Source organism: Lissotriton helveticus, chromosome 11, assembly GCF_964261635.1.
Source record: "Lissotriton helveticus chromosome 11, aLisHel1.1, whole genome shotgun sequence".
In the NCBI taxonomy this organism is placed as follows: Eukaryota; Metazoa; Chordata; class Amphibia; order Caudata; family Salamandridae; genus Lissotriton; species Lissotriton helveticus.
Window position 1 is genome coordinate 410,249,197 of NC_136072.1, and position 25,999 is coordinate 410,275,195.

Consider the following 25,999-nt stretch of genomic DNA (forward strand, 5'->3'; position numbering starts at 1 on the left):
ACTGGAAAATAGCATACTAGAGGTGGACACAACTGGAATTGCGTCATTAATCAGGCATGGGGAATAACATATGCATATTGGTCATGCACACATAACATATGATGGATGAAGCGTAGGGACACAGAACATGGCAAAATTTACTTTTCCACAGGAAGGGTTGAGAACCACAGCAGATGAAGGTAGGAGAGCTGCAACGATCCTACTTGATCTAAGCACTGCATTTGACACGGTTTCCCACGGCCTGTTATTGGAGAGGCTGAGGGAGGCTGGGGTCAGCGTCGGTATTTGTAAGTGGTTGAAAAATTTCTTGGAGAACAGAACATTCCAGGTTATACAACATCCTTTTACATCTAGAGTCTGCCCTCTGTCACAGGGGGTGCCACAGGGTTCAGCTCTCAGCCCGACCCTATTCAATATCTATATGCGCCCCCTGGCGGTTATTGTATTAAGGCATGGGGTAAAACTGGTGTCATATGCCGATGACACTCAGTTGATTGTAACTCTGGAGCAAAAACCTGGAATGGAAATCTGATTTTAAGAGCTGTTTGGGTGCACTTGCTGATTCGATGAAACAGTTGTCTTCAGTTGTATGCGGGGAAGACTGAGGTGTTGGTAATTGGTAAACAGCCCTCACTCTGGTCTCAGTTATGGTGGCTGCTTCCCTGACAGTGGTTGTTTAATACCGGTCAGAACCTCTCCGCCGGGTTAAGCGCATTTGGAAGGTGAACACGGACACGGACAGGCCGCGCTGCGGCCGATTTAGACGGTATGAGTGTGTTTTGCCCGACAGTACCCATTCGGGGCTAGTCCCCTTGTGTAAAGCTCTTGTTTCGAGACCTATCAAGCCGAGTGGTGGCTGTAGCTTTTTCCATTCTATTTTTCAGTGGATGCCGACTTTGTCAGCGGCCCATGTTCACCGATTTGACAGATTGTACCGACTATTACGTGAGTAACATTACGATTGTGTACATCAATTACAGATCTCACCTGTACGACTACGTTTATCTCACGTAGTTCTGACGTTGTTGCTGGTTTCAATTTTATCTCTCCGTTTCCCACAGTATTCATTTATCGCTCTTGATGATATCACCCGACTAATTCATGTTCTTGGTGATCCCAAACTAAATAGTGAGTTATACGCTTGTTTGACGTGGTTGGCATTTGTGCTCATTAGTGTTACTTCGAGATCACATGAGTACCCTCATCATCCTAGATCTCCCGCGCTTCCCTGGATTTGGAGCCTCCCGGCCCGAATTTTCTTGATGTCCACCCCATGGTAAAAAGCTTGTGGTCATTTACAAACAGTTTTCTTTGCGATTCAGGCAGCTCTTGAGTAGTTTATTCATGGTTGTTTATTTCCTTTTTAGACTCCATTGCCCCTCCGCACAAACACTCCCCCCCCACGTCCTGATGAAAACCCCGTCCTAAGGCTGTAATTGTCCCCTACCATCACTTTGGGGTCGAAACGTCGACTTTGTCTCCACCATAACAACGGCTTGCGCAAAAATGAATCCGATATATGCTGAAGCGCATTGAGCACGATGTAATATAGGAATGTTTTGTTCATTTGTTTGTCTTCTTTTAGAGCTGGCTCACGTTTGAAGCCAGGGAGAATTATGTACTGACTTGCAAATTATGAAGTTTCTAACGCACTTTAGACTATATTAAGTAATACCTATTCTCACGTTGCACTACCTTTCCTTCCCTTCACTTCTTGGGGCACACTTTTCTATGATGATGTTTACATGACTCTGTTTTTTGTAATCTTTGCAACCTATGTTTCTTTTTCACACTGTGAGTAAAAACAAGTGTGACAAGATCCTAGACAAGTTTTGTTGTTAACTCAAAATCTTGGACCTACTACCATTTGATGCTAAATGAACTATTGTACATGCTCTTGTCACTTCCCGCCTTGACTATTGTAACACTCTGTATTCAGGGGTGCACGCCAGGAACTTGAATATCTTGCAGAAAGTTCAGAGTGCAGCAGCTCAGCTGATTCTGCATATCCCCAGATGGGCATCAGTAGGGGAAGCCTTGGCTCCCTATACAGGCTAGAGTTACTTTTAAGGCCCTATGCTTGGACATAGGAATCTCCATCAAAAGGGGACGAGAATTTTGCTCCCTCTTATGCCTATGTATCAACCGGCTCATAGCCTGAGATCGTTGGGCACAGCCGAAAGTAACTGTGCCCAGGGTACGTAAGGCTAGAGCAGGAGGGAGATCCTTTGGCTTCCTGGAGGCTTAGGCATGGAATGATCTTCATTTGGATCTATGGATGTGTGCATCGGAAACTCTGTATAGGAAAAAAATAAAACCTGGCTGTTTCAACGTTCGTTTGGAGGACAAAAGTAGTTTCTCTTTTGACGGTCTGGAGGTCAGTGGCATTGCTTAGGCTGTTAGCTTGGTCAGCTGTTAGAGATCTGTTGGTATTGTAGTCCATGGACACTCCGGTTTGGAGTAACCAGGCACTTTATAAGCTAACTAATAATAATAATAATAATAATAAAGCACTTGATATTAAATTGTGCATTTCTTAGTGAAGTGCAGCCACTTGGGAATCCTGAAGGTTGAATTGTTACATCCTTTAACATTGGTGTGGTCTTTTTGGAAAGAACAACTAGTAATGTATGTCAGCAACAGTACCCAGAACACTGTGAGAGAGACAGTGTGACTCCAAATAATCCACTCTCATCTTGTAAGTTATACCAAAACAGTGGTATATAGAGAACAATATCAGAGGGTGAAAACTCAAAGGTCCAGAAATTCCCAAATATGAAAAAATATATTTTTGGGGCAGTGCTCATAATGCAGCCCTCATTTCTGTAACTCTGTCACAACTTAAAAATGAGCAGAGTTCTGAGTCTGGGGTGTATTATGAGCATAGGTCTGTGTAAATCTACGTTATTAGGAATATAACAATGAATGAGTCTAAACGTTAACAGAATAAAGCTCTTATTATGAATATAGCTCTAAGTCTTGATGTTAGCAAAAATAGAGTTCTTACAGACTGTATTTAGAGCGGGGCTATGCATATACATAGGACTTTAGAGCATAACTACTAGATTGTCTTAATAGCATCAATGGCAGATACATGAGTGGACATCTGTATTCAAACTCACCAAAAGTGATGGAGGAATGGTTGTAAATAGTTAACGACTGACAATCACTCGGGGTAGCTTTTTAAGCCAATGGTGTTTTACCCAATATTTTTATTAAACAAAAAGGAATCCACTCTTACAGTGGTAGTGGTCCCTACAATGGTGGGGAGCACACAGTGTTGTATAAATACCCCTCACACACCAACAGGCCCCTTGGTGTCATGCTTCATCATCGGGGTCTTCGCACCCCTCTACGGGATGCGGCGTGCTACGACTCACGACTACGTAGGAGCACTGAAAGTGGACTATGTGTTGATGTGTGTGAAGGAAATAAAGGTGAGTGGTGAGGTGAAAGACAGTGATAGTTAAAAGATACCTGGCTCGTAGGAGAAAATATAATAAAAAAAAAAAAAAGTTTTTATTAAGCCCTCGGCTGGTATCGTTAAAAAAGTGCAGGGTGAGGTTGTATATACTAGTTAGGGTACATCAACCTCTAAAGTGCGTCGACATGTTTCGGAGTGACAAGGACTCCTTCTTCAGGACGAGGATGTGCACTATTATCCCCACCTTACTCACATGTATGTAGATGTCAAAGTGTGCTCTACAAAAAATAAAATAGGTGAAATTTACCTATTCGTGTTATATTGAATGTGGTCTGTTGCGCCCAATTGGCATTGTTAATACAGAACTTCTGGACAAAGGCTAAATGGCCTCATGAGCCAAAGCGTGGTATTGGGGGTTCTGTTGTCTTCTTGCTCAATGTAGCAACGGTTACTGCCAATACTGGTAGGCTGTCATCCCCTCAATGCGGCTCCGAGGGCTTAATAAAAACTTTTTTTTTTTTCTCCTACGAGCCAGGTATCTTTTAACTATCACTGTCTTTCACCTCACCACTCACCTTTATTTCCTTCACACACATCAACACATAGTCCACTTTCAGTGCTCCTACGTAGTCGTGAGTCGTAGCACGCCGCATCCCGTAGAGGGGTGCGAAGACCCCGATGATGAAGCATGACACCAAGGGGCCTGTTGGTGTGTGAGGGGTATTTATACAACACTGTGTGCTCCCCACCATTGTAGGGACCACTACCACTGTAAGAGTGGATTCCTTTTTGTTTAATAAAATTATTAGGGGAGACAGAATCCACTTCCTCCTCTCCCTCCCTCTTCTTGTTATTTTCTTGTTTTACCCAATATGCCACCTTAAATTAGACTCAATCATATGCAAACTAGCCATGGTCCAGCTCACATAAGAGCAGTCCAGCCTGAACTGCCAAGGCAGTACAAAAGGGGGTGGTGATGGACGGAGCATCTGAACCAATCAAACACTCACACCCAGTCAACAGATCTGGGTTTAATCCATCACCGTTCTTTAGCCCACTCTGCCACCCCAGTTCAGACATGGCCATATGCAAATCAGTCTGACCATGTGCCTCATGGGAACAGTCCAGCCCGAAATGCCAAGCCGTGCCTTCCCTGGAGCGGAAACAGGCTTCCTAGGACCGGTTTCTGGCATTTCAGCCGTCTTCAGCCAGACTTGCTTGAATCCAGTGGCAAAGTGAGCAAGGGACTCACGTCTGAGCATACCCTGCCAACTTATGGCGAACAAAGCGGTACAAAAGGGGGTGGTGATGGACGGAGCATCCAAACCAATCAAACACTCACACCCAGTCAACAGATCTGGGTTTAATCCATCACCGTTCTTTAGCCCACTCTGCAACCCCAGTTCAGACATGGCCATATGCAAATCAGTCTGACCCTGTGCCTCATGGGAACAGTCCAGCCCGAACTGCCAAGCCATGCCTTCCCTGGACCGGAAACAAGGCAGGCCGGATGTGGATGGTGTGTTCCCAATACTGATCCTGGTGTTGGTGTTCTGATAACTTTTGGAACTTAAAATAAGAGCCTATCAGATTGGATGCAGAAGGCCATATTAGACTAAATGCCATACACGACCATCTAAACATGGATACTATTGACTGATGTAAAACAAGTTATAAGAAAAGGCCCTGATGAAGTTCAATTGAGTTTGAACGAAATGCATTGGCTGGATGCTTTGGTTTTTGGATCTTATATTATAAAATTGGATTTAAATAAAGGAAGAAGTTTTCTAAAAGATGGGCTTGAAAATGTGTTCTTCTGTCTCTCTGTGAGTACACCATTCAATTTTTTCTTTTCAAGTATTACTCTGCTCTGGAGCAATATCACAAAACGGCTGATATTGGAATTAGAGAGCACCAAACTACACTAACGGGAACTGTGTTTAGGTGTGGTTGAGAGGTCCACCTTTGATGTGTGTCCCCCTGTCTTTTTGCCAAGCCAAGTCCTCTCTGAAACAGAATACAAGCAGCCCAACACCGGTATTGGCCTTGTTGGGCCTTTTCACTCAGTTGCAGTTCGGCTCCAGAGGAGCAATGAGCACAGGACCCACATCTGGGCATACCCTAGGCCACTTAAGGAATTGCATCAAACACAGTATTGGGGGAATGATTTTATTTTATTTTTTTTTAAATTTGGGAAAACCTTTATTGGTAAGTAACACATGGTACACTGCTCAATGCCTACAACCCACGACCGTAGGCCGGCAGCCATAACATTCCTTATGGAGATGAACACGCATTTCGAGTGGGGGTGTATAGCTAACACAGCATGCCGCCTACAACACATTCGGGCCGGCCGCGATGTATCTAGACGTGGGCCATAGAGGAGATTTCTTAGTACCTACATGCTCAAAATGCAGTTTATGAACAACAATGCATTGAGGTTGCTTTTAACTTTTCAATCAACTGTGCAACACATTAAATACTTTTCCTTCCCCAATGGAAGCCACCATGCTGAGTATGTGGCGTGATGGAGCTTGTAGTGTGGAGTGCAAGGTTGTTGTTCTATACCAGTGTGTGATGCCGGGCAGTTCCGGCAGTGCAGTTACACATTCTTCAAACATAACTCCATTTCGGGGAAGGTATAACTTTTCGTGCCAGTCAGAGAGTATGATGTTGTGTTATGCCATGGGTGTGGTGCATTAAGTGTTTCTCGGAGTGAGACAAGCCGTGCTGAATCAAATCCTAAAGGGGAGTGCCAGCAGCCTCGCAATTCGTTCCCTCCGTGCAATTGGCTATTCATGCTTAGGGGCGTCACTATCGGTGCATTGTGTGTCCACTCTTGCAGGGTCTGATGTATGTAGTTTCCAGAAGGGGAAGGATAATTAGAGGGTGTTCACAGGAATCATATCTCTCCATTGTGCAGTGGAGTGGGGCCCGGGTGTGGGGGCGGTGGTGCGGTTACTGACATTTATCCCTCCGTTACCTTCCTCATCGGGCCCTTCCTCATTTTGTGACTGCAGTAGGTATGTAGTGAGGGGGCCCCATAGGTCCTTGGGGCGTGATTTATGTGGTAAGAGGTCAGAATAATTGTGGAATTGTTCCTGCCAAGTAGACATGTTGCTGAGCCAGTCCTTAAATTTAGGCGCCCGTCCCCTGCCCCATCTGCACGCCACCAGTCGTTTAGCCAATAAGAGGCTTAGTGCATAAAATTTACAGTGTGTCTTTATTGCTGGGTTAGGAAGTCCGAGTAGGGCTATTTTAGGACAAGGGTCTGTGGGTACTCCAATCATTACCGATATAGCCTCAAACACTTCTATCCAGTACAAGGCAACCGCTCGGCACTCCCATGCCAGGTGTATGAAGTCAGCACCCGAACTGCCACATCGGAGACATCGATCGTCGTTTCCGAGACCCAGACGGTGTAATTTAGCGGGCGTGAAATAGAGCCGGTGCAGGAATTTATAGTGTATTAATCTAAGGCGAGCATTTCCGGTTACGGCGTCCGTGTGAGAACAGCCCATCTCCCATTGCTCATCCGTCATAGGATCGTTAAGGTCAGCATCCCAGTCATGCCTGGCTTTGAGGGGGGGGTGGGGATGGAGCTGCTTGAACATGTTTATACAACATAGAGACCACATGTCTCGGGGCATCTGCCTGTAACAGGGAATTCAGAGGCGCCATATGTTCCGGCTCATCCAGGAAGTTGGGAGTGACGGCTTTGATGCTTTGCCGAAGACGAACGTAAAGAAAAGTATCCATCATTGTGGGGGAAGTATTGGGGGAATGATTGAAAATAGTCTAACCACTGGCAATTGCTCAGGGTTGCATTCCAACCTGAAAGATTTAACTAGTCTTGGGCTGCTTGCTCTGCTTCATGGAGGACCTGGCTTGGCAATTCGGGCTGGACTGTTTCCATTGCAGCAGGACCATAGTGGATTTGCACATCGCTGGGACTAATCTGAGGTGGCTTTTTGGAAAAGAGAGCGATGGGTTGGATTGCTACCCCTGGTTATTGCCATTGGTTAGACTACCAGGGGTTAATTGGAAATTCCTCCCATTACTTTTTGTTGTGTCATGAATCTGTGTATTAACAAAAGTAAAGTAATTGTAGAATTTTATAGAAGGAGCACATTATTCTCTCAGTAGACTGAGCATTTTATCTGGACCTAATCAGATGAAATGTACAGACCATACAAAAAAACAAATGACTTGAACATCGTCACAAATATGTATTAGTCTAAATGCTTTTAGGTAACACGGATGAAATGTTGAAATGAATGTGATGCATAGTGTTATACAACTCTCAACAGTATGATGAAGACTTCTTTCTATCAAACAATATTCCAAGATCATATTATGTTCCACATAAAGCTTTGAACATCGCCAGGGCCTTATATTTTGAAGAACTTTATTTGATGGTGTAATATTCTGAAGGGCACTACTGTACAGACAGTAGTACTATGGATACATATGTATACCATGTGTGTTGTATTTCCCTTTATGATATGGATTACTGCTGGAACTCTATGTTCTAGGTGGACACAATTTTCAAAGTTGCACATTTATTTCCCTGTAATGCATTCAGAGTTTCCAATTTGCATGACATTATTGAAGCTTCAATGATAGAGATCAGGAAATCCTGGTCAGATCAGTCTTCTGTAATGACCATTGGAAGTTAGAAAAAACTATTCAAACAGAGCAATCGGTAAGGCGCCATTATTTAGATAGAGCTCACTATCATTAGCGATACCACAATATACCACATTTTACCAATATATTCATGAATATGTACTTCCAAAAGAACCACGTGTCTCACTTATACAAGCAGACTTTTGGTGATACAAAATTCCTCCACATATGCTGCGGAATGGGTTTGACTCGTTTGCTAACAAAGTGATTTTTCAAACTTCTAAAATACAACTGAGCTGACGCTGCTGGCCAGCACCCACACTCTAAAGTTTGTTTCAGCACCATCTGTGGCACCACATGCATGTTCACATTACTAGCATTGCACACTTTGGCGGTTTCTCAATCATTCCAGGCATCACAGGCTTCATATGTGCCCAAGACCTCTCCACCAATGCACCACAAATCCACTTAACAAATATCCAAATGTCCGCCTGAATCGAGAATGCATTTCCAGTAGAATATAATGCTTACCACAAGACATGGGCTGTGATTTGGACAGGGTACATGACTTGTAGAATGGAACCCATCCAAATTAGGTGATCAGATGAAGGGATGTATAAGAATAACCATCTCAAACATTCTTTTCTATTTACGGTCCTTGTATGAAAAAGCAAGACTTTGTTGGTGTTGTTTTTAGTTTAAATAGTATTTGCTTTGCAACATAAACATTTTGCAATTAGAATGGCAAAACTGTAATGTATAGAACGGTTGTATGACAGAACCCCCAAGCATTTACCTAGCATGCCTTTACAGTGCAGTTACTTCCCCGACTGTGAAGTTACCACACGCTCCTTTACCATGCAAGTTGTTACAATGACTTGCCTTAGAGAGGCGCTAGACTTTGTAATAGCATAATATACTATTCCAACTCCAGTCTACGCAACAGTAGGGAAGGTGTTGGACTTAAAATCCAACCCCAGTCCAACAATGTGCCCCCTAAAGCAAGTTTTCATAACTAGGCCTCAATTAGGCCTTGAGTTTTGGATTTAGAATTGATCATGTTTTCACTTCTCATTGACAGCCCATCTACCACATGCAGTAAAATGTGCACTTATGGTTTCTGCTGATACACTGTTTCTCAAGAACCTGGAAGGAAGTTAAATTGTTGCCCAAGTTCTCTTCATGTTCTGTATACTGTAGGCTTCTTCCTTTATAAGGCTGCTAATGTTTATGTAACCAGATTTGTGCTAATACCGTGCCATTAGGTCAGAGGGAATTCATCACCATTCATTTAGTGGGATAGTGCCAAAATGGTGGTTTTATACACATATTATACTTTTTATAATGCCGTATTATGATTTGACATTGCGTTGATACATTTGCTCACCCTATGCTAACCTTGCAATTTTCATTTTTTAAGGCAAATTTCTTTATAAAAGGGCATGTTTTTTGAGGTTGAGTCAAAGGCCATATGTGCTCTTTCTCTGAGCTATGGTTGCTGCCCACTTTTCTATTGTTTTGCTCCGTATTTGTGGACATAGATTTTTTTTCAGATATTGTCCATGCTGCATTCACTTTAAATAATTCATGAGCTTTATGCTTATGAAAAAAAAAATTGCATTCTGATTGACTTTGATATTTTGCCTTCTGTATTGAACTTGGGTATTTTAATAAATCTTCATAGTTTTCAAAATTATATCTATTCTTGAGGACAATGCTGTCCCGACCCTGCAAAGGTGCTTTTATCTATGTTATCACGTTATCTGAGAAATCGGTCACCAACTCTGTAAATCAAACTGCTCATGAATAAAATAAATGAATATGATGGAACTAGCAGTAATATTTTAATGTATTGCTTTCCAGTTGAATGATGACACATCTTTATATGAAACAGCACTGTAAGACACTACAACAAACACAGTCATTTTTTTGTAAACAGGATATACTTATTCATGGGAGGCGATTCTAGCCAACTGGTTAAGTCAAAGATTATTTTTTGTCTCAATTTTTGAGAAGTCAATCAGAGTGCTGGACTTCTGAGATATAAGTAAAAGTGGCCACACAGTTCCAAGGCCATTCGCGAGCAACAGACTTCCCAATTGGTCTAGAATGGCAGTGAATAGATTCCATGGCAATCCATGCAGTAACCTCACAGGCATATCAGTTCAGTCTATAGGCCAGCATATTCTGCCACTTTTTTGTGTGGCGAGTGAGTCACAGTATTGTATGATGCAATGCTATGATGCATTTTGTGAAGCAGAGCCACGTGGAACGGATGGAACATGGAGTATAGAATGTGTGTATGTGTGTGGTTGAGTGGGGAATCCATGAGGGGACTATTGAAGGAAGGATCTGGAGAAATGGAAGTGGTGTTGGGCTGAGCTATTCTCAATTATATTTGTGTTGCTCCTTCTTACCCTTAAAGAAATAAATATTACCCACAAGTTCCCCAACATCTGGATCATCTTTAAATGTAACACATGGCTTCTGAGTTATAAGTATAGTGCTGACTCATTTTCAAAGCCATTAGTAAACAACATACATCCCCACTGGACTAGTATCCCAGTGAGTAGACTGAATGGCCATCCATGCAATTAACTCTCCGGCATATCAGTTCAATGTATAGGCCAGCATGTTGTGCCACTTTTTGCAATATAAGTCTCCAGTAGCATTGATTAGTTACCTGGCACTTTAATGCATACAGGAGAACTGAAGTTGCTGTAGCGATGAATAGCTGTCACGTAGGTTTGAGCTTTAACGCAGTACTCCATCCCTGCTTCCACGGTGTCGAGGTGAAAGGAGGTCTGGCTGCTCCTCACCATCTTGCTCTGTACTCAGACATAAGTGGATTAGTGTTAGAAGTCATACTCACTGTAGGAAGCAATATCCAGAAACTCAGATACCTTTTCAACAGGTGTTAATAGCAAGCCAAGGACGACACAAGCGCAGCACAGTGTGTTTTACCACCTATGTCATTTTCTGCTCCTCTCTAGTTGCTCCACTGCCTTTTACTCCATGTTGTTTTCTTCATTCTCGCTTGCTTTCTTTGTATCTCTATCCACACTTTAAGTTGCTAAAGTCTCTTCCTTTGTCTGAGTGATGGAGCCCAGGGAAATTAGTTATTTTTCAGTACTGGAAATAATGTGACTGTCAATAACATAAAAATGAAGCTCGCGGCAATAGTCCATGACTTTTCAATAGCAGAAAACTGCTTGCACTGCTGAGAGTATTTTAAGGTACACCTCTATCTGTGCACCATGTGAAATTATGTCAATGTGAGGGGAATATAAAAATTAAGCTCACCACATGGCGCAATGGATAGCATCTTTTAAATGAAGACCTCTTCATGGGACTCCTTCTGTTAGCCAGCAGACCTAAGACCCATCCCCACACCAAAGCCCATGCCAAAAACCTAGGAATCATCTTAGATGACAAACTCGACCTGACTGCCTAGGTAAACTCAGTGACCTCCACCTGCTTCCACATCGTAAGTATGTTGTGAAAAATCTTAAAATGGCTACCAGAGAACTCCATGGAAACAGTCACAGGGGGACTCATAACCAGCAGACTAAACTATGAGAACCCACTCTATACTGGAATCATCAAACAGCTTTTGAAAAGACTCCAACCATCCAGAACGCAGCAGCAAGGTTCACTCTTAATCTATCTTGCCACTCTGAGATCTTACCACGCCTCAGAGAACTCCACTGGCTCCACATTCACAAACGTGCCCAATTCAAACTCTTCATGCACACGTACAAAGCACTACACAATACTGGCCCACATACCTCAACAGCCGCATAAATTCCCACCAACCCTACAGACACCTCCGCTCGGCCAGACTCTCACTTGCACATATACCCCATGCACACAGTAGAAGGGCAAGTGGTCGCATCTTTTCTTACATCTCCACCAAAGCATGGAACAATCTCCCACAGGACGTCTGAGCCTCCTCATGGTTTCTTCAGTTCCTCAAGAAGCTGAAGACCTGGCTTTTGGAACTTCCAGGGAGTCTTCCACCTGCCTTCCTGGTAAGCACCTCAATACACTCATTGGTGATTAGTGCGCTCTACAAATCGGTATAGCATAACGCGATCCATACATGTTCTCACCGTTGAGTTCTCCATAATGAACCCAATGAGAGACAGCCAGATTTAGGCCTCCGTGTCAACTCATGAAAAGTCTGCAGAGCGCAGCATGAGAATCGGACATACCTGTATACAAGGCTTTCAATACTGTAAAGGGTTTATTATTCTGCAATTTGGGTATTTCCTTTTCTGATCTACGTGCTTGTACAGGGTTTTTACATCTTCTTACTCATCATTTTTTAACTACGCACATATTCTTTCTGTCAAATAAACCAAACTAGAATTTAATTTTACCAAACCATATAGCCCTTTCAAAAGGCAACACATTCTACCTCATGATTAACACATCCTAGCTCCGTGGAACGCATTTTATCAAATAAGTAATTTGGGGTCTGCAGTATAAACATGGGATTGTGATGTTTTTTGCACACTGACTGGTTTGTGACCCCACCTTCATTTTGCTCTGTGACTGACGTACAATACAGTTGCAGCGCAAAAGGATACACAGAAGTCGACCAAATCCCTTTTAATGCAGGGATGGGCCCCTTACCTGCATTCGCAGATGCAAGAAACAAAGATTGTAACTGACCAAGCATTGGGTTTTTAATTTTTTTAAAAAAAAACACATGCTGTACAGCAGCGCGGGCTGCTGTGCAACATGGCTTAAAGTTTAATAAAAAGCACTACAACATTGCCAGTGTTGACCGCGTTATAGCGCTTTTTTTCTTTAAGCCATGTTGCACAGCAGCCACCACTGCTGTGAAACATGTCTAAAAAATATTTACAAAGCCAGTAGATGTCGCATGGGCAAAACCTATTGACTTTGCCAATGCTTGTTTTGCCCACTCAATAAAGAGTTTCATTCAGTGGTCACAATGGTTTCAAATATTCGCCCCTGGCCGCCACCAATGTTTAAAGAGTGTATAATTTCCTAGTAAGTAGCCTCAACATGTAAGGAAGTTTGTGTCGATAAGAATGGTATAGAGGTGGGTTGTAATTTAAACAGCAAGAGAGGTCCTTGCATAATGAAGATTCCAACCTTAACTAGCATTCTTGTGCTAAATGGCTTTCGTTCCATTCCATGCATCCACTGAACGACCAACGACGGCAGATCATTCTCCCACCTCGCCTCCAAGACATGGAACACCCTCCCCTTCCACCTGTGACAGACCCAGGATCTGCTGACCTTCAGAAGACTTCTCAAAACCTGGCTGTTCGAGCAGTAGCAGCACTCCGCCACCCCCTCCCTCTAGTGCCTTGAGACCCTCACAGGTGAGTAGTGCGTTCTACAAATGCACTGACTGATTGATTGAAATAGCAGAGAGGCGGGGTCCTGGTCCCCGCAACAGAGCTGGCTCACCATAAGCCACCTTGGGTCCTGTTGCATCTGAGGGGGCTTGCCCTGGTCTACTTGCCGCATTGTTTTCTCGAATGTGGACTAGGATGCAGCTGGCAGGCAGGCAGACACCTAACAATTTTATTATCTTTGAGAGGCAAGGTGAGAATTCGATTTTAACTATTTATTTTCACTTTCTTAAAAATACAGTTTGAAACAACCCACATGTACTGTCAAAAACCAGTTCTGTGCTACGTAAGAGTGGCAAGATGAAGTGTATCTCCGGATATTACCTTCTGAAAGTAGTTCAAAGTAGAAAGTCACAAGAGGTAAACACATTCAGGTCACCACAGAAGAATGACAGGACCAGCCCTGGTTCTGTTGACATTAACTAAACCAAGATTCTGATTTCACCACACAGCGACCCGCAGGATCCATACTTTGTTCCATATATTGGAGTCAGTACGACCAGCTTCACCTGGTATTAACTCACCGAATTTTCAGAATCTTTATTCCAGTAAATCAGCACAAATTGGAAGGCGGGCCCAAGCTCTTCCAGCTCCACTATCAGGTGGTGTCCTTCCGCTCGCACCTTCAGGAAGGGCGTAGTTAGCAGGGCTGCAAGAGTGAGACAGAGATAGGTCAAGAACACCACTGGTTTTGTCCAATCAGGTCCATGCTCATACACGACAAAGTAAGTCCAGGGATGCTGCAAGGATCCTAAGGAAGACAATATCTAGGAATGCCCTTTGGAAATTTACAGTAATAGATTCCATTGGATCTGGTGGCTTTGGGAAAAAGTGCACGTGGAAATGAACATAATAATAATCCAAATTTGTAAAGCACAAACATATCGCCCCTTAAGGTTTCAAGGCACTCGGGGCCTTATGGGAGATTAAGTGAGCTATTGCCCAGAGCCACATGATGATGAGCTGAGCTGCCACCGGCGATCGAACCTTGAGCTCTACGCTCTGGCCGCTGCGCCACACCTCTCCCCATTAACATATTGAGTGGCAATCATTTATTACACAGCAGCCTCTGTGGATTCTTCTCCGGAGCTCTTTTCAAATACTACAATTTTGAATCGGCCTCATTCTGATTGGACTGCCGGAACTCAAGCTTCCGGTGTAGAACTACTAAGTTTCGCTTAATTTGCCCCCTATTATAAGCAAGTAAAACCCTTTAAGATCAACGCAAAATTATCAGGAGCCCACCTGAAAAATCTCTTGCCCTTCCCTGGTCCATCAGGAGTGGGGGAACTTTACGAATTTCACCGGCAGATTAGTGAATTTGTGAGTGTGCAAGCTAAAATTGTGAAACTAAACCGACAACATCTTGTATTAATCAGGTCAGCGCAATGCACTGCACAAACACACACAGCTTCGGAGACTAACAATTAAAATCACATTTTTGCAGAGCTCAATGCCATAGAAAGACTAGGGAGTGAGATATGATGTTCTCGCTCCTGTCTTGGCAAATATTTCTTAAGGCTATATCTGCAATGGGAAGAATACATTATATTGCCTATGTTATTAATTGCACTAAGAAGGAGTTGTTACATATTTTAATGAATGCACAACTGTTTTCATTGCTTGAGAACCAAACTGCAGGTTAAATTTCCATTGCCTAGGGATACCATTTTACCAAGTGAAAGAGAAAGAAATGTATTAACTGATTGTATTCCTTATATTGTCATAAAATTATTATAAGCACTATTAGAACATTGGAATGTTGGGAGCTCCATTGCAGACAATGGAGTGCTCCCTCCTTCTACGGGCCGGTAAAGGCCCGCAGAGCAACATTCCAATGTTCTACAAAGGCTTCTCGAAGTTCGAGGGGATTTATATCCCCTCGAGCTTCGAGAACCCTTTGTTGAATTTGTTAGAACATTCTGCCCTATAGTGGCAGAATGTTTTAATAGCCTTGTAGCCCTTCGTAGCAGGGTTATACGGCTATTAAAGTCCAGCTGTTTCGTTAAAGTCCCTCGCCTTCGGCTCGGGCCTTTAACGATTCAGCGGGCCTTTAATAGCCGGTATAGCCCACTACGGCGGGCTATAAGGCTATAATATATGTCTATGCAAGTCTGTGTTGTGTATATAGTGTGCATTGTTTCCACAGGACAGCTCAACATTCAAAAGAACCCCACAGACATAGCAATGCAAAACACAATTAACACATCACAATATCCCTTATCTAGCACGTGGCTGCCAACATCACTTACTACCACACACACAAACATGCAGAAGAGCACTGTATAGAAAACCTCTTATACCTTCAATACAGCTCATATATGGTACATGGAAAGCTAACACAAAGCTTCCAACAAAACTTGCCACCAAGATACATCACACACAAGCAAGAACCAGGCAACAAACTTTGTATTGATCTAAAAAATACGTAAACAATTGCTTAATCTTCCAGCTCCCCTGCTGAACCAAAATCATGTGGTTATATTAGTAGAGTAGTTGGCCCCACCTTGTAATGACAGTAGGAGTGCGTTATAATCACGGGTAGTATGCACTCGCATATTTTGTGTGACTAATGTATTATAGAAGAAAGAGGGGTTTCGAGTTGTCAAAGGTATCCCCATGATTAATGCAAATCACGTGTCCTTTAGAAATGTAACAGAAAATATTGTGCATTAATACCTTGTTCAGGGATAACAAACTAAACGTGTATATGAATTTGGTTTAACATTAGACTCATGACAATAATATTGTAGGATTTGCCATTCGTAACTGTTACAGTATATGTCGGAAGTATGGTTTATTTGCACATAGAAGGGCGCATATAATGTAACCTGTATGTTGTTAATTTAGCTTAATTATAGGCCTCAAATGCATGCCCAATTTATTTTCCATACAGAAAAGGGGGTGGTGATGAACAGAGTGTCTGAATTAAGCAGACCACTCTTACCCAGTCCAAAGATCAGGGCTTGATCCATCACCGTTATTTATCTCACTGCCCCATCCCAGCTCAGAACCTGGCTATATGCAAATTAGTCTGTCCCTGGCCCAGTGCATCATGGGAACAGGGCAGACCAAACTACCCAGCCAATTCTTCACCAGAAAGGAGACAAGCTACCGGGGACCGGTTTCTGGCATTTCAGCCTCTTCGGCCCGGCTTGCTTGAATCCTGATGGAGCAGTGAGAAAGGGACTCATATCTGAGTATACCCTGCCACACCTATAGTGGCCAAAAACGATACAGAAAAGGGGGTGGTGATGAACAGAGTGTCTGAATTAAGCAGACCACTCTTACCCAGTCCAAAGATCAGGGCTTGATCCATCACCGTTATTTATCTCACTGCCCCATCCCAGCTCAGAACCTGGCTATATGCAAATTAGTCTGTCCCTGGCCCAGTGCATCATGGGAACAGGGCAGACCAAACTACCCAGCCAATTCTTCACCAGAAAGGAGACAAGCTACCGGGGACCGGTTTCTGGCATTTCAGCCTCTTCGGCCCGGCTTGCTTGAATCCTGATGGAGCAGTGAGAAAGGGACTCATGTCTGAGTATACCCTGCCACACCTATAGTGGCCAAAAACGATACAGAAAAGGGGGTGGTGATGAACAGAGTGTCTGAATTAAGCAGACCACTCTTACCCAGTCCAAAGATCAGGGCTTGATCCATCACCGTTATTTATCTCACTGCCCCATCCCAGCTCAGAACCTGGCTATATGCAAATTAGTCTGTCCCTGGCCCAGTGCATCATGGGAACAGGGCAGACCAAACTACCAAGCCAATTCTTCACCAGAAAGGAGACAAGCTACCGGGGACCGGTTTCTGGCATTTCAGCCTCTTCGGCCCGGCTTGCTTGAATCCTGATGGAGCAGTGAGAAAGGGACTCATGTCTGAGTATACCCTGCCACACCTATAGTGGCCAAAAACGATACAGAAAAGGGGGTGGTGATGAACAGAGTGTCTGAATTAAGCAGACCACTCTTACCCAGTCCAAAGATCAGGGCTTGATCCATCACCGTTATTTATCTCACTGCCCCATCCCAGCTCAGAACCTGGCTATATGCAAATTAGTCTGTCCCTGGCCCAGTGCATCATGGGAACAGGGCAGACCAAACTACCAAGCCAATTCTTCACCAGAAAGGAGACAAGCTACCGGGGACCGGTTTCTGGCATTTCAGCCTCTTCGGCCCGGCTTGCTTGAATCCTGATGGAGCAGTGAGAAAGGGACTCATGTCTGAGTATACCCTGCCACACCTATAGTGGCCAAAAACGATACAGAAAAGGGGGTGGTGATGAACAGAGTGTCTGAATTAAGCAGACCACTCTTACCCAGTCCAAAGATCAGGGCTTGATCCATCACCGTTATTTATCTCACTGCCCCATCCCAGCTCAGAACCTGGCTATATGCAATTACGATTGAGTTTCTACAGTCCAATTATATGCAGGCTGTAGACGGAGGTCGCTAACATCCAGATTCAATCTGCCCAGTATTATCGCGGCCTCCAATTTCCATATATCTTCTCCTCATCTCGGGCAGCAACTATCCTCACTGTCCCTTCTCGGCGTCCGGTCCGGTTTCTACAGCCTGCATATAATTGGACTGTAGAAACTCAATTGTAACTGCTGGTAACATTGATCGAAGAGTTTAAGGAACTGCGAATAGATAGCCCTGAAGAAGTCAGTGTGTTTATTTTGTACACGACGAAACACGTGTTGGCTGTTGTTTGTATCATCATTTGGAGTACTGAAGCAAGAAAATAAACGACAAGAACGACACATTCATTTTTGATTTATGGACAATTTTTTTCTCTAATTGGTGTTTGAGAAAAATGACTCTTGCCTGGAATATTCATCTATATTTACAGACTGTTTTGGTGATATGTGTGCTCAGAGGTTATTGTAGAGTGAGAGAAAGAGTTATTGTTCTTATTGTAAGTTATTGTTCTTAGTAGATATAGATATAGAGTCCTGAGACGAAGAAGAAGACTTGTCACAACAAATGGGAGACGGGTTCTTATGGGAGAAGGAGATGGCACTGAGGTGGTACGAAATATCTCAAAGTGTGAACAGAGAGGTGGACAAAGGAAGCTGGAGGATGCTGGAAAAATGGAATATTACTAGTTGAAGTGTGGGAGGTGCCTTGATTCAGTGATTGCTTATGTTGTAATGTAGTTAGGGATAGCTAACACTTTGTTTTAGGACGCCTTGAGGTACCGACCTCATCATTGGCGGCTGTGGCTTTACTCTACATGTCCCATGTTGGAGTTACTTCTTTCGAAGGCTCCTACAGCTGACACCTTCTTTAATCATTACTGAAACTTGCCTTAGACTAGGATTTCGACTTTAGTGTAGGTAAGGGACAGTTAGGGATTTGAAGGGCCTCCTGAACGGAGTCTTGATGCAACCCAAACATGCATTTTTGTATCCTTATAACCTATGTGGCAGTGTTTGAATTAGTTGTTTTTGGTATATATGGTGAATCGGTACTGGAGATTTGGCTTCATCCTATTCACTTTGTTTTTCTATACTATTATGCTACGCTTGATATATATTCTTATCACTGCGGTGAAGCAGTCTTTTCAGACAGATTCTATCCCACAAAGCTTTGTGGGATAATGTCCGCGTTCTAAATACTACCCTGTCTATTTGTAATGGCCTGTACGGGGGTTCTTAATACTATCGTTTCTCTTTGTATTTTGGCACAGATTGTGTTCTCAGGGGTCTCCCTGGCCCTCCGCCATTTCGTGTTCAACAAATTGATGAACTGGGTGAGTGGAGAATGAGTCCGGTGGCCGGGTAACCTTCCTTGAGACTTGTGTGTGGCCACTTGTTTTTAATATGGATACGAGTAGATCTGGGTAAATGTGTGTGGATGTGTGGCTTCAGCTGACATACATGAGTACCTGGTATTCACAGGTACATACCGTATTGGTTTATGATATAAGTAGGCGGTGTAACAATGGATACGACCCCCAGAAGACTGATGTTGCATTTATAGACAATATGTGTCACATGGTGTCTCGATTTTATCCCTGCACCATTTACAAGGAAATTCATGGGAGGATGTTTGTTGGGATAATACATATGAATGGGATGTAGACTCTTGAGCCTTATTCATATCTTTTGTTCTCCTTTCTTTTTCCATTTGCAGTAACTGTATCCCATGCAAGGGGAATTGCCTCCACACGTATGGATAATTTTAAGGTTTTGAGCCCCGTGAATTGACCAATGTAAGGTAATAGGGGGACTGTGACTGGGACTGATAGAAGTCCTGAGGAAGACCGGTTTGACCCTTTCTTGTGGGCATGTTGGCACGGTCGTAACATGTTGACATTCACGGCAGGTTAAGGAGGGGTGTAAGGAGTACATAGTCAGCTCTAAACACGACCATCCTTCACGATTTTAATCCTGGCTGGGGGACCTTGGAATAAAGTTGGATTATAGGATACCCACGAGCCAGTTTTAATCACTCTTTCATTGCACCTTATCTATCACTGTTCCCAGTCTTTTGATTTAGCACTAATTAGGACTATTTTTATGTTGTTTGTCTTCCCCTTCCCTACGCTCCATCCTGTGCGTGGCTACGTCATGATGTATTGTAAGCAGACCCGATGATGAAGCATGTCACACACATTTGTGTGTGAGTGAGGGCAGTTTTCAACAACACGACTAGTGCCACTGCATGCCGATCACTTGTGTCTCCTCTCTACCCCTCTTGGTGTTATGTCTAAGTAGGGGGTTTGGGGTAGATGAGTTGTTAACCGTCACCCCTTCGTTTTTGTGTGAAATAAATTAAACAGTTGGGCCCTGCACAGATAGTTTCTCCTAGATCAGTGAGGCCATACACAAGGCAATATCCTTCCTACAGTGAGGTCACACACCAGCTGATCTTCTCCTTGGTGATGTGGCCATTCACCATACAGGCAGATTTCTTCTTTTGGGGAATACAGCCTGGCACATGCTCATCTTATTCTGTAGAGCATGGCCATGCACAGGTCAAGACAGACTCAGATCATAACCCTGAATAGGCTTTAGCGATCTTAGGACAACTTGTCATGATCCACGTAAGGGACCATTTCTGGGGAACTATAGGCTCACAGCCACCACTGTGTACAGATAGCCCTTTGCAGTCCTCCTCTTTTCGAAGTCCTACTAGTAGTTGGAACCTGCTGCACCTCACTCCTCCTAGACAGTCACTCCTCCTGCAGTTTTGGCAGGCTCCTTCCATCTGTGAGCAAGCAGACTGGCTTCTAGGTGCTTCAGGAGAGGTATTCAGCTCTATTAGCAAGGAGTCAGGCTCTGGTGATGTCCTCCCACCCGTGAGAAGGAGCCTGCCAGACAGATAATGCCTCTGGTTTCACAAGCTTCTGAATACCCTGCACAGCGCTCCTACCCTTGGCTAAAGATGACATGAAACTGGAACAAGTGGGGTCCTACTTTTAAACTGCTATAGCAGACAGGGGATGTTAATCCACTGTCTAAACTAGTTTGGCAATAAAGTTTTGCACCATACGATAATAGATAGTTTTATTGCATACCCACTACCATCTGAGCTTTCATTTGAAATCCACACATAATCAAACAACACACAATGCAACACAATCTCTTGTGACAAAAAACACCTCACAAGCGTGCTTCCTTATACAGATAGTACCTTGCACTCGAATCACAAAGACCAGTGCCAGGAGAAGCCCAGTGATGAAACATGCTGCCTATTGGGTTAGTGAGAGATTTGTTTCTCCTGCAAATAAGGGAAACTAGACACATTATCACTACTTTAATACGTTTTTCACTTTTGAGCAAGGAGTATTTGTAATTAAATTACCATTCCATTCGATAACTTTATTTTGGCCACCTCAGACCATAAAAGTACATTAATACATTCATACAAACAACAAACAATTTAATAAATAGGATAAAATAAATACAGTACAATCATATTTTCTACATTTTCCCAATTTAAAACTGCAATTCAGCCATCCCTAGATAAGAACAGCTTCAAAGTGCCTTAAAAGTTATCGATATTAAGAACTGAGTTAATAAATGATGCAAATAACCACATTATAAATGCCTTCGTGGATATCTTTTAACAGACAGGCAAATGTACAGCTCCACAAATAATTATTTTAAAAAACTCCTACGCTTATGCCACATCCCGTCCAAGAAGCGTGAAACAGCAAAAACAAATTAAATTACAATTATTTGGAAGATTTATGTCCTTGCTTTGCTCTACTCCCCTGCCCTCTGTTGTGATTTGAATTATGGCCTCACCTTCATCTTGTGCACTAGGCCAGGCCAGGGGCATCCAAAATGGTTCCCTCAGGCCCCCATTGCGTGCCTCACTCACACAGCCTGTATGTACCACGCAGAATATACACACAAGCATGCACAACATACACTTGGAATGTTAGCACTAGGATTTGCTTGTGAGTGTCTCTGTAGACATTTACTCTAGAGGCACAATAAAAAGGTCTGGTTACAACAACAGATAAAAAAAACATGGTACACTGCCAGCACCACTCTTTTTGCCAAACCCACGACAGGGAGTAGTCCACTGTCTGTAAATGAAGGCACTCTTGGTACACTCCTCCAGGTCACAAGATAGGTACAGGACATTATTCATGTCGAGAGACCGGTCTAGGGTTCTGCTCACACGCTAAATCAAAAACCAGGATACCATATGCTCCCAGTCGGGCATTTTTGGTAGGGGGAACTGACTGTACACAATGCAGTGAACATTCCCATCCAATCAAGCTGGAATGGAATTTTTGAGAAGGTAAGGATAACAATACATGCTTTGACAGATGAATGAATGAAAAAACTATTCCAGATTTGCATAGTGTGCAGATGTCCTATGAGTAGATATACAACACATTAAGGAAGGAGAAGCAGCAAGAATAACAAACATTTTAAGTTTTTTTTTGTCAAAATACCATGTGTATTGTTAAAAGAAACATGGGTCACATTATACTATACATAGGTCAATAATATGAATCCATAATAATATTGCATCCATTACATCACCAAGTACTACTAGGCAAGATAAACATAACATTACTATTCTTAACTCCATGTCTTCTTACCTAGATGTAACTTGCCATGCAATAGTATGTCTAAATCATGGATACAATATTTTTGTCATTTTATTTCACGCATTTAATACTGGTAGCGTACTGGAAAATTATTAAGCTGAGCCTGTTTCAGAGAGTGACGTCAAGGTAGAAGGAAGATTTAGCACCTGCTCTGAGTATGAACTTTAAGAACTTTAAGTAAGGCCTGGGAAGTAGATTAAGATGACTAACCAGGACATACAATGCAACACCAGGGTACAGCTCCACATAAGGCTTTATGAACAATGTGTAGCATTTAAAAAATAAGATGCTTGTGAATAGAAAGCCAGTGAAGCTTATCCAGATACTCCTTGGAAGAATTGTGCTTAGACCAAGTAAAAGGCAGACTCCTTCATGCTGGACAACCTGCAGTCAAGCAAGAAGATATTAAGATAAAGTAAGTAATGTGAGATTTCCATAATCAATAAAGGATGAGACAGTGACCTGGACTATAAAGCATTTTCCTCCTGCTGGAAGATAGCAATTAATCTCTTTAAGATTCTGAGGAGGCAAAAACGTGGCAGTGAGTCTGTTTACCTGAGGAATGAACAAAAGTAACTCATCTTTGATGACTCCAAGATTTCAATGCTTTGACAGGGACAGAAGTTGGGTCAAAACAGAGAACCACCAAGCAGATGACCAAGATGAGGGTTGTTTGCCTAAATGAGGACTGTTGGCTTGGCCTAATTAAGCGTTAAAAGACTAGTGGTCATCCAAGATCATACTGCTGTGAGGCAGTACTGGAAAGCAACAGGTGAAGTAGCACTTTCCCATTTTTATAAGTAGCTGCATGATTCCAGCATTAGAGAAAAACAAAAAAGGAATGTATGATAGGAGCTGTGGGAGTAACATAGAGATTAATGGAGTATGGCTGGAAGAGGATCCCAGGGTATGCCACAGTCAAGTGGATGAAGTGTTGATTGAAAGGGTAGAGACAGCTCGTCGCAGGTCAGCAAAAAAAGATTTCAGCCTGCCTAGAGTTAGTGCTAAAGATGTGATGCTCAGAGAGGATTGCCCACTGAGAAGAATACCACAATCCACTGTATCAAAATCTGAAGAAAGGTCAAGTAGGGTCTTGGTGTTAGTGACACCATGATCCAGAATCTGATCAGTGTCTTTAATAGAACCTAAAGGCTGTGGCAGTAGTATGCTTAAACACAAATCTGAAATGAATGAAATCAAATACTAAACAGGCTTCCAAGAATTTGCCCAGATGCACATTGATGGATTTCTCCAAAAACGTGGGCTGAAGATGGAGGTGGAAGATGGTGGCAAAATATTATAGGAGGCAGCTGTCTGCATGTTGTCAAGGGCTGGGCGCATATAAGTCGGTTTAAATCTAGGAGGGACCAAGATGGAGCTGACAGAGGAATTGAGGGTGGAGTGGTGCAAGGATCTAAGGGGAACCATAAATGGTGGTAGAAATGCCCGATATAATCTTACTGGAGGTAAGACAAAATATTATATAGAGTTGAAAATGCCCCAGGGCCCTCTCCTAAGGGCGGAAGCTCAATAGTAGAAGAGGATGCTATAACATTTTCATGAGCTCTGTGTGTGTTTAGTAAATAGAAGAGGTAGACCACTTCAAACCGAGCATAAGGTTAACATAATTTGTAATTATTTATTTATTTAACACACATAGGGGTCGATTATGATGCTGTTCGGAAAGCATTCCGACTGAATAGGTCTCAGAATGGTTTCCGATCGGATCCAAGGAGTCCAAGCTAACGATTATGATGCTTCCGGATACGATTCGGTCAGACTCCTATTGACTTCAATGGAAGCCTCTGTTCCGACTGAATACACAGGCACCCATTGAAGACAGGGGTGGGTGGGAAAAATCGTTCACCCTGTGGCGGACACCCCTTGGTGCCTGCCACAATGTGCATGTTTGGAATGGCGGGGTCCCTTGGGACCCCCACGGGACCAATTCCAATAGCCCCGGGTGAAGGGGGTCTGCTACGGGCCCCCAAAGTCAGATTACGACTGCCGATCCAAGTCAGAAAAAACAATTCGGAAAGGCTGTCCTAATCTGATATCGTAATTGCTCGGTCGGGAATACGGTCCGTAGACCTATACGAGTTGACTCAGAATGACTCTGTTCTTCCAAATGCCATCTGGAACTGAGTCGGAAAGTCCAAAAGCTATACTAACATCGTAATCGGTAATTTGGAAAGCTTTCTGAATCAGTCAGAAAGACGGGTGGTGAATCCGATTCGGAAGACCCGAATCCGATTTGGAGCCTTTCCAAACGGCATCATAATCGGCCCCATAGTAGTGGAGCCACAGTAAGAATAAAAAAAAGTAGGGGAACGCAATACAACTATGAAAATATTTCCCAAAATACAATTACAAAATGCAAATTTTTGTCATCAAACCACATATCTATTCATGAATATGGAATAAAAAGCGCATTCAGACATATATCACATATAAAAATGTTCTTCTTATAAAAGTTCAATATAAAAATTAAATATTATTCATTGTTAAATCCCAAGATACTTTTAGAAAATACAAAAAGCGTTCAACAATGTAAACATAAATAGTCCTCATATATCCTCTCCTCGAACAGATGATATTTTGTAAAGTGTTAACCCTTTAAGTGCTGCCGTCGGCCAAAGGTCGTCACGGGCACTACCTCCCCAGTGCTGCGTGCGACCGTTGGACGTCCATTTCAGCACTGGATAATGGACAGTGCAGCACTGGGGAGGTATATTTACGAAGCTCCTAAGGTGTTAATGTGCATTCAGACATACAATACATATCAGTATTATTGTTAACGCACAAGGTGTATTTTACACATACTAAAAGCCATCCACAAATCAAGGTTCCCTCGTATTGACACACATTAAACAATTGTTAGTTAGAAAAGTGCTACTGTGCGTTCCTTAATCATTATTTAAATAATTACCATACTACCTTATTTACAGATTTAAAATTGACGTGAAAAAACATTTGAGCCTATAACAGATATTTCCAGATGGAGGATTAATCATAAGAAGTACAGCCTCTTTACATGTTACACAGGCATATTTTATCCATTTTAGGGCAATATAATTTGTTCTCACATTCCCCAAACATGTACAAAGTAACAGGATGTGGACTATGCCCTGCAACAGAGCAATACAAGGGGGGGCCAATAGGCCCCCACGCAAGCATGGCGGGGCCCGGCTCCTCCCACACCCCGTCCCTTTCGGGGCCGCTTGCCCCGCGCCCTCGCCCCGGAAGTAGTTGTGCGCTTCCGGGGCGAGGGGGCAGGGCCGCGGCGGCGAAAGGGTTAAAAGCCTTGGGAGCGCGGGAAGCGGCCTCTTTGTGCCCGCGCTCACAGGCTCGCTCCTCGCCCCACCGTGGGGCCGTGTAATTTTCTTTTCGTTTTATTTTTCAGGTTCCCTGCAGTGTTCGAGCGACAAAGAACAGGAACGCGACGGTGTGCGTGGACCAGGGAGAGC

At 43.2% G+C, this 25,999-nt stretch overlaps 1 protein-coding gene across 1 annotated transcript in view; it reads right to left on the minus strand.

Moving 5' to 3' along the window:
• IL20RB (interleukin 20 receptor subunit beta) overlaps nt 1-25,999 on the minus strand; it is a 306,603-nt gene that overhangs the window by 48,918 nt on the left and 231,686 nt on the right. The window contains exons 4-5 of the mRNA XM_078667886.1: nt 13,971-14,095; nt 10,737-10,881 (exon numbers count right to left, since the gene is read on the minus strand). Of these exons, the coding sequence (XP_078524012.1) occupies nt 10,737-10,881; nt 13,971-14,095 (270 nt within the window). The remainder of the gene's footprint in view (nt 1-10,736; nt 10,882-13,970; nt 14,096-25,999) is intronic.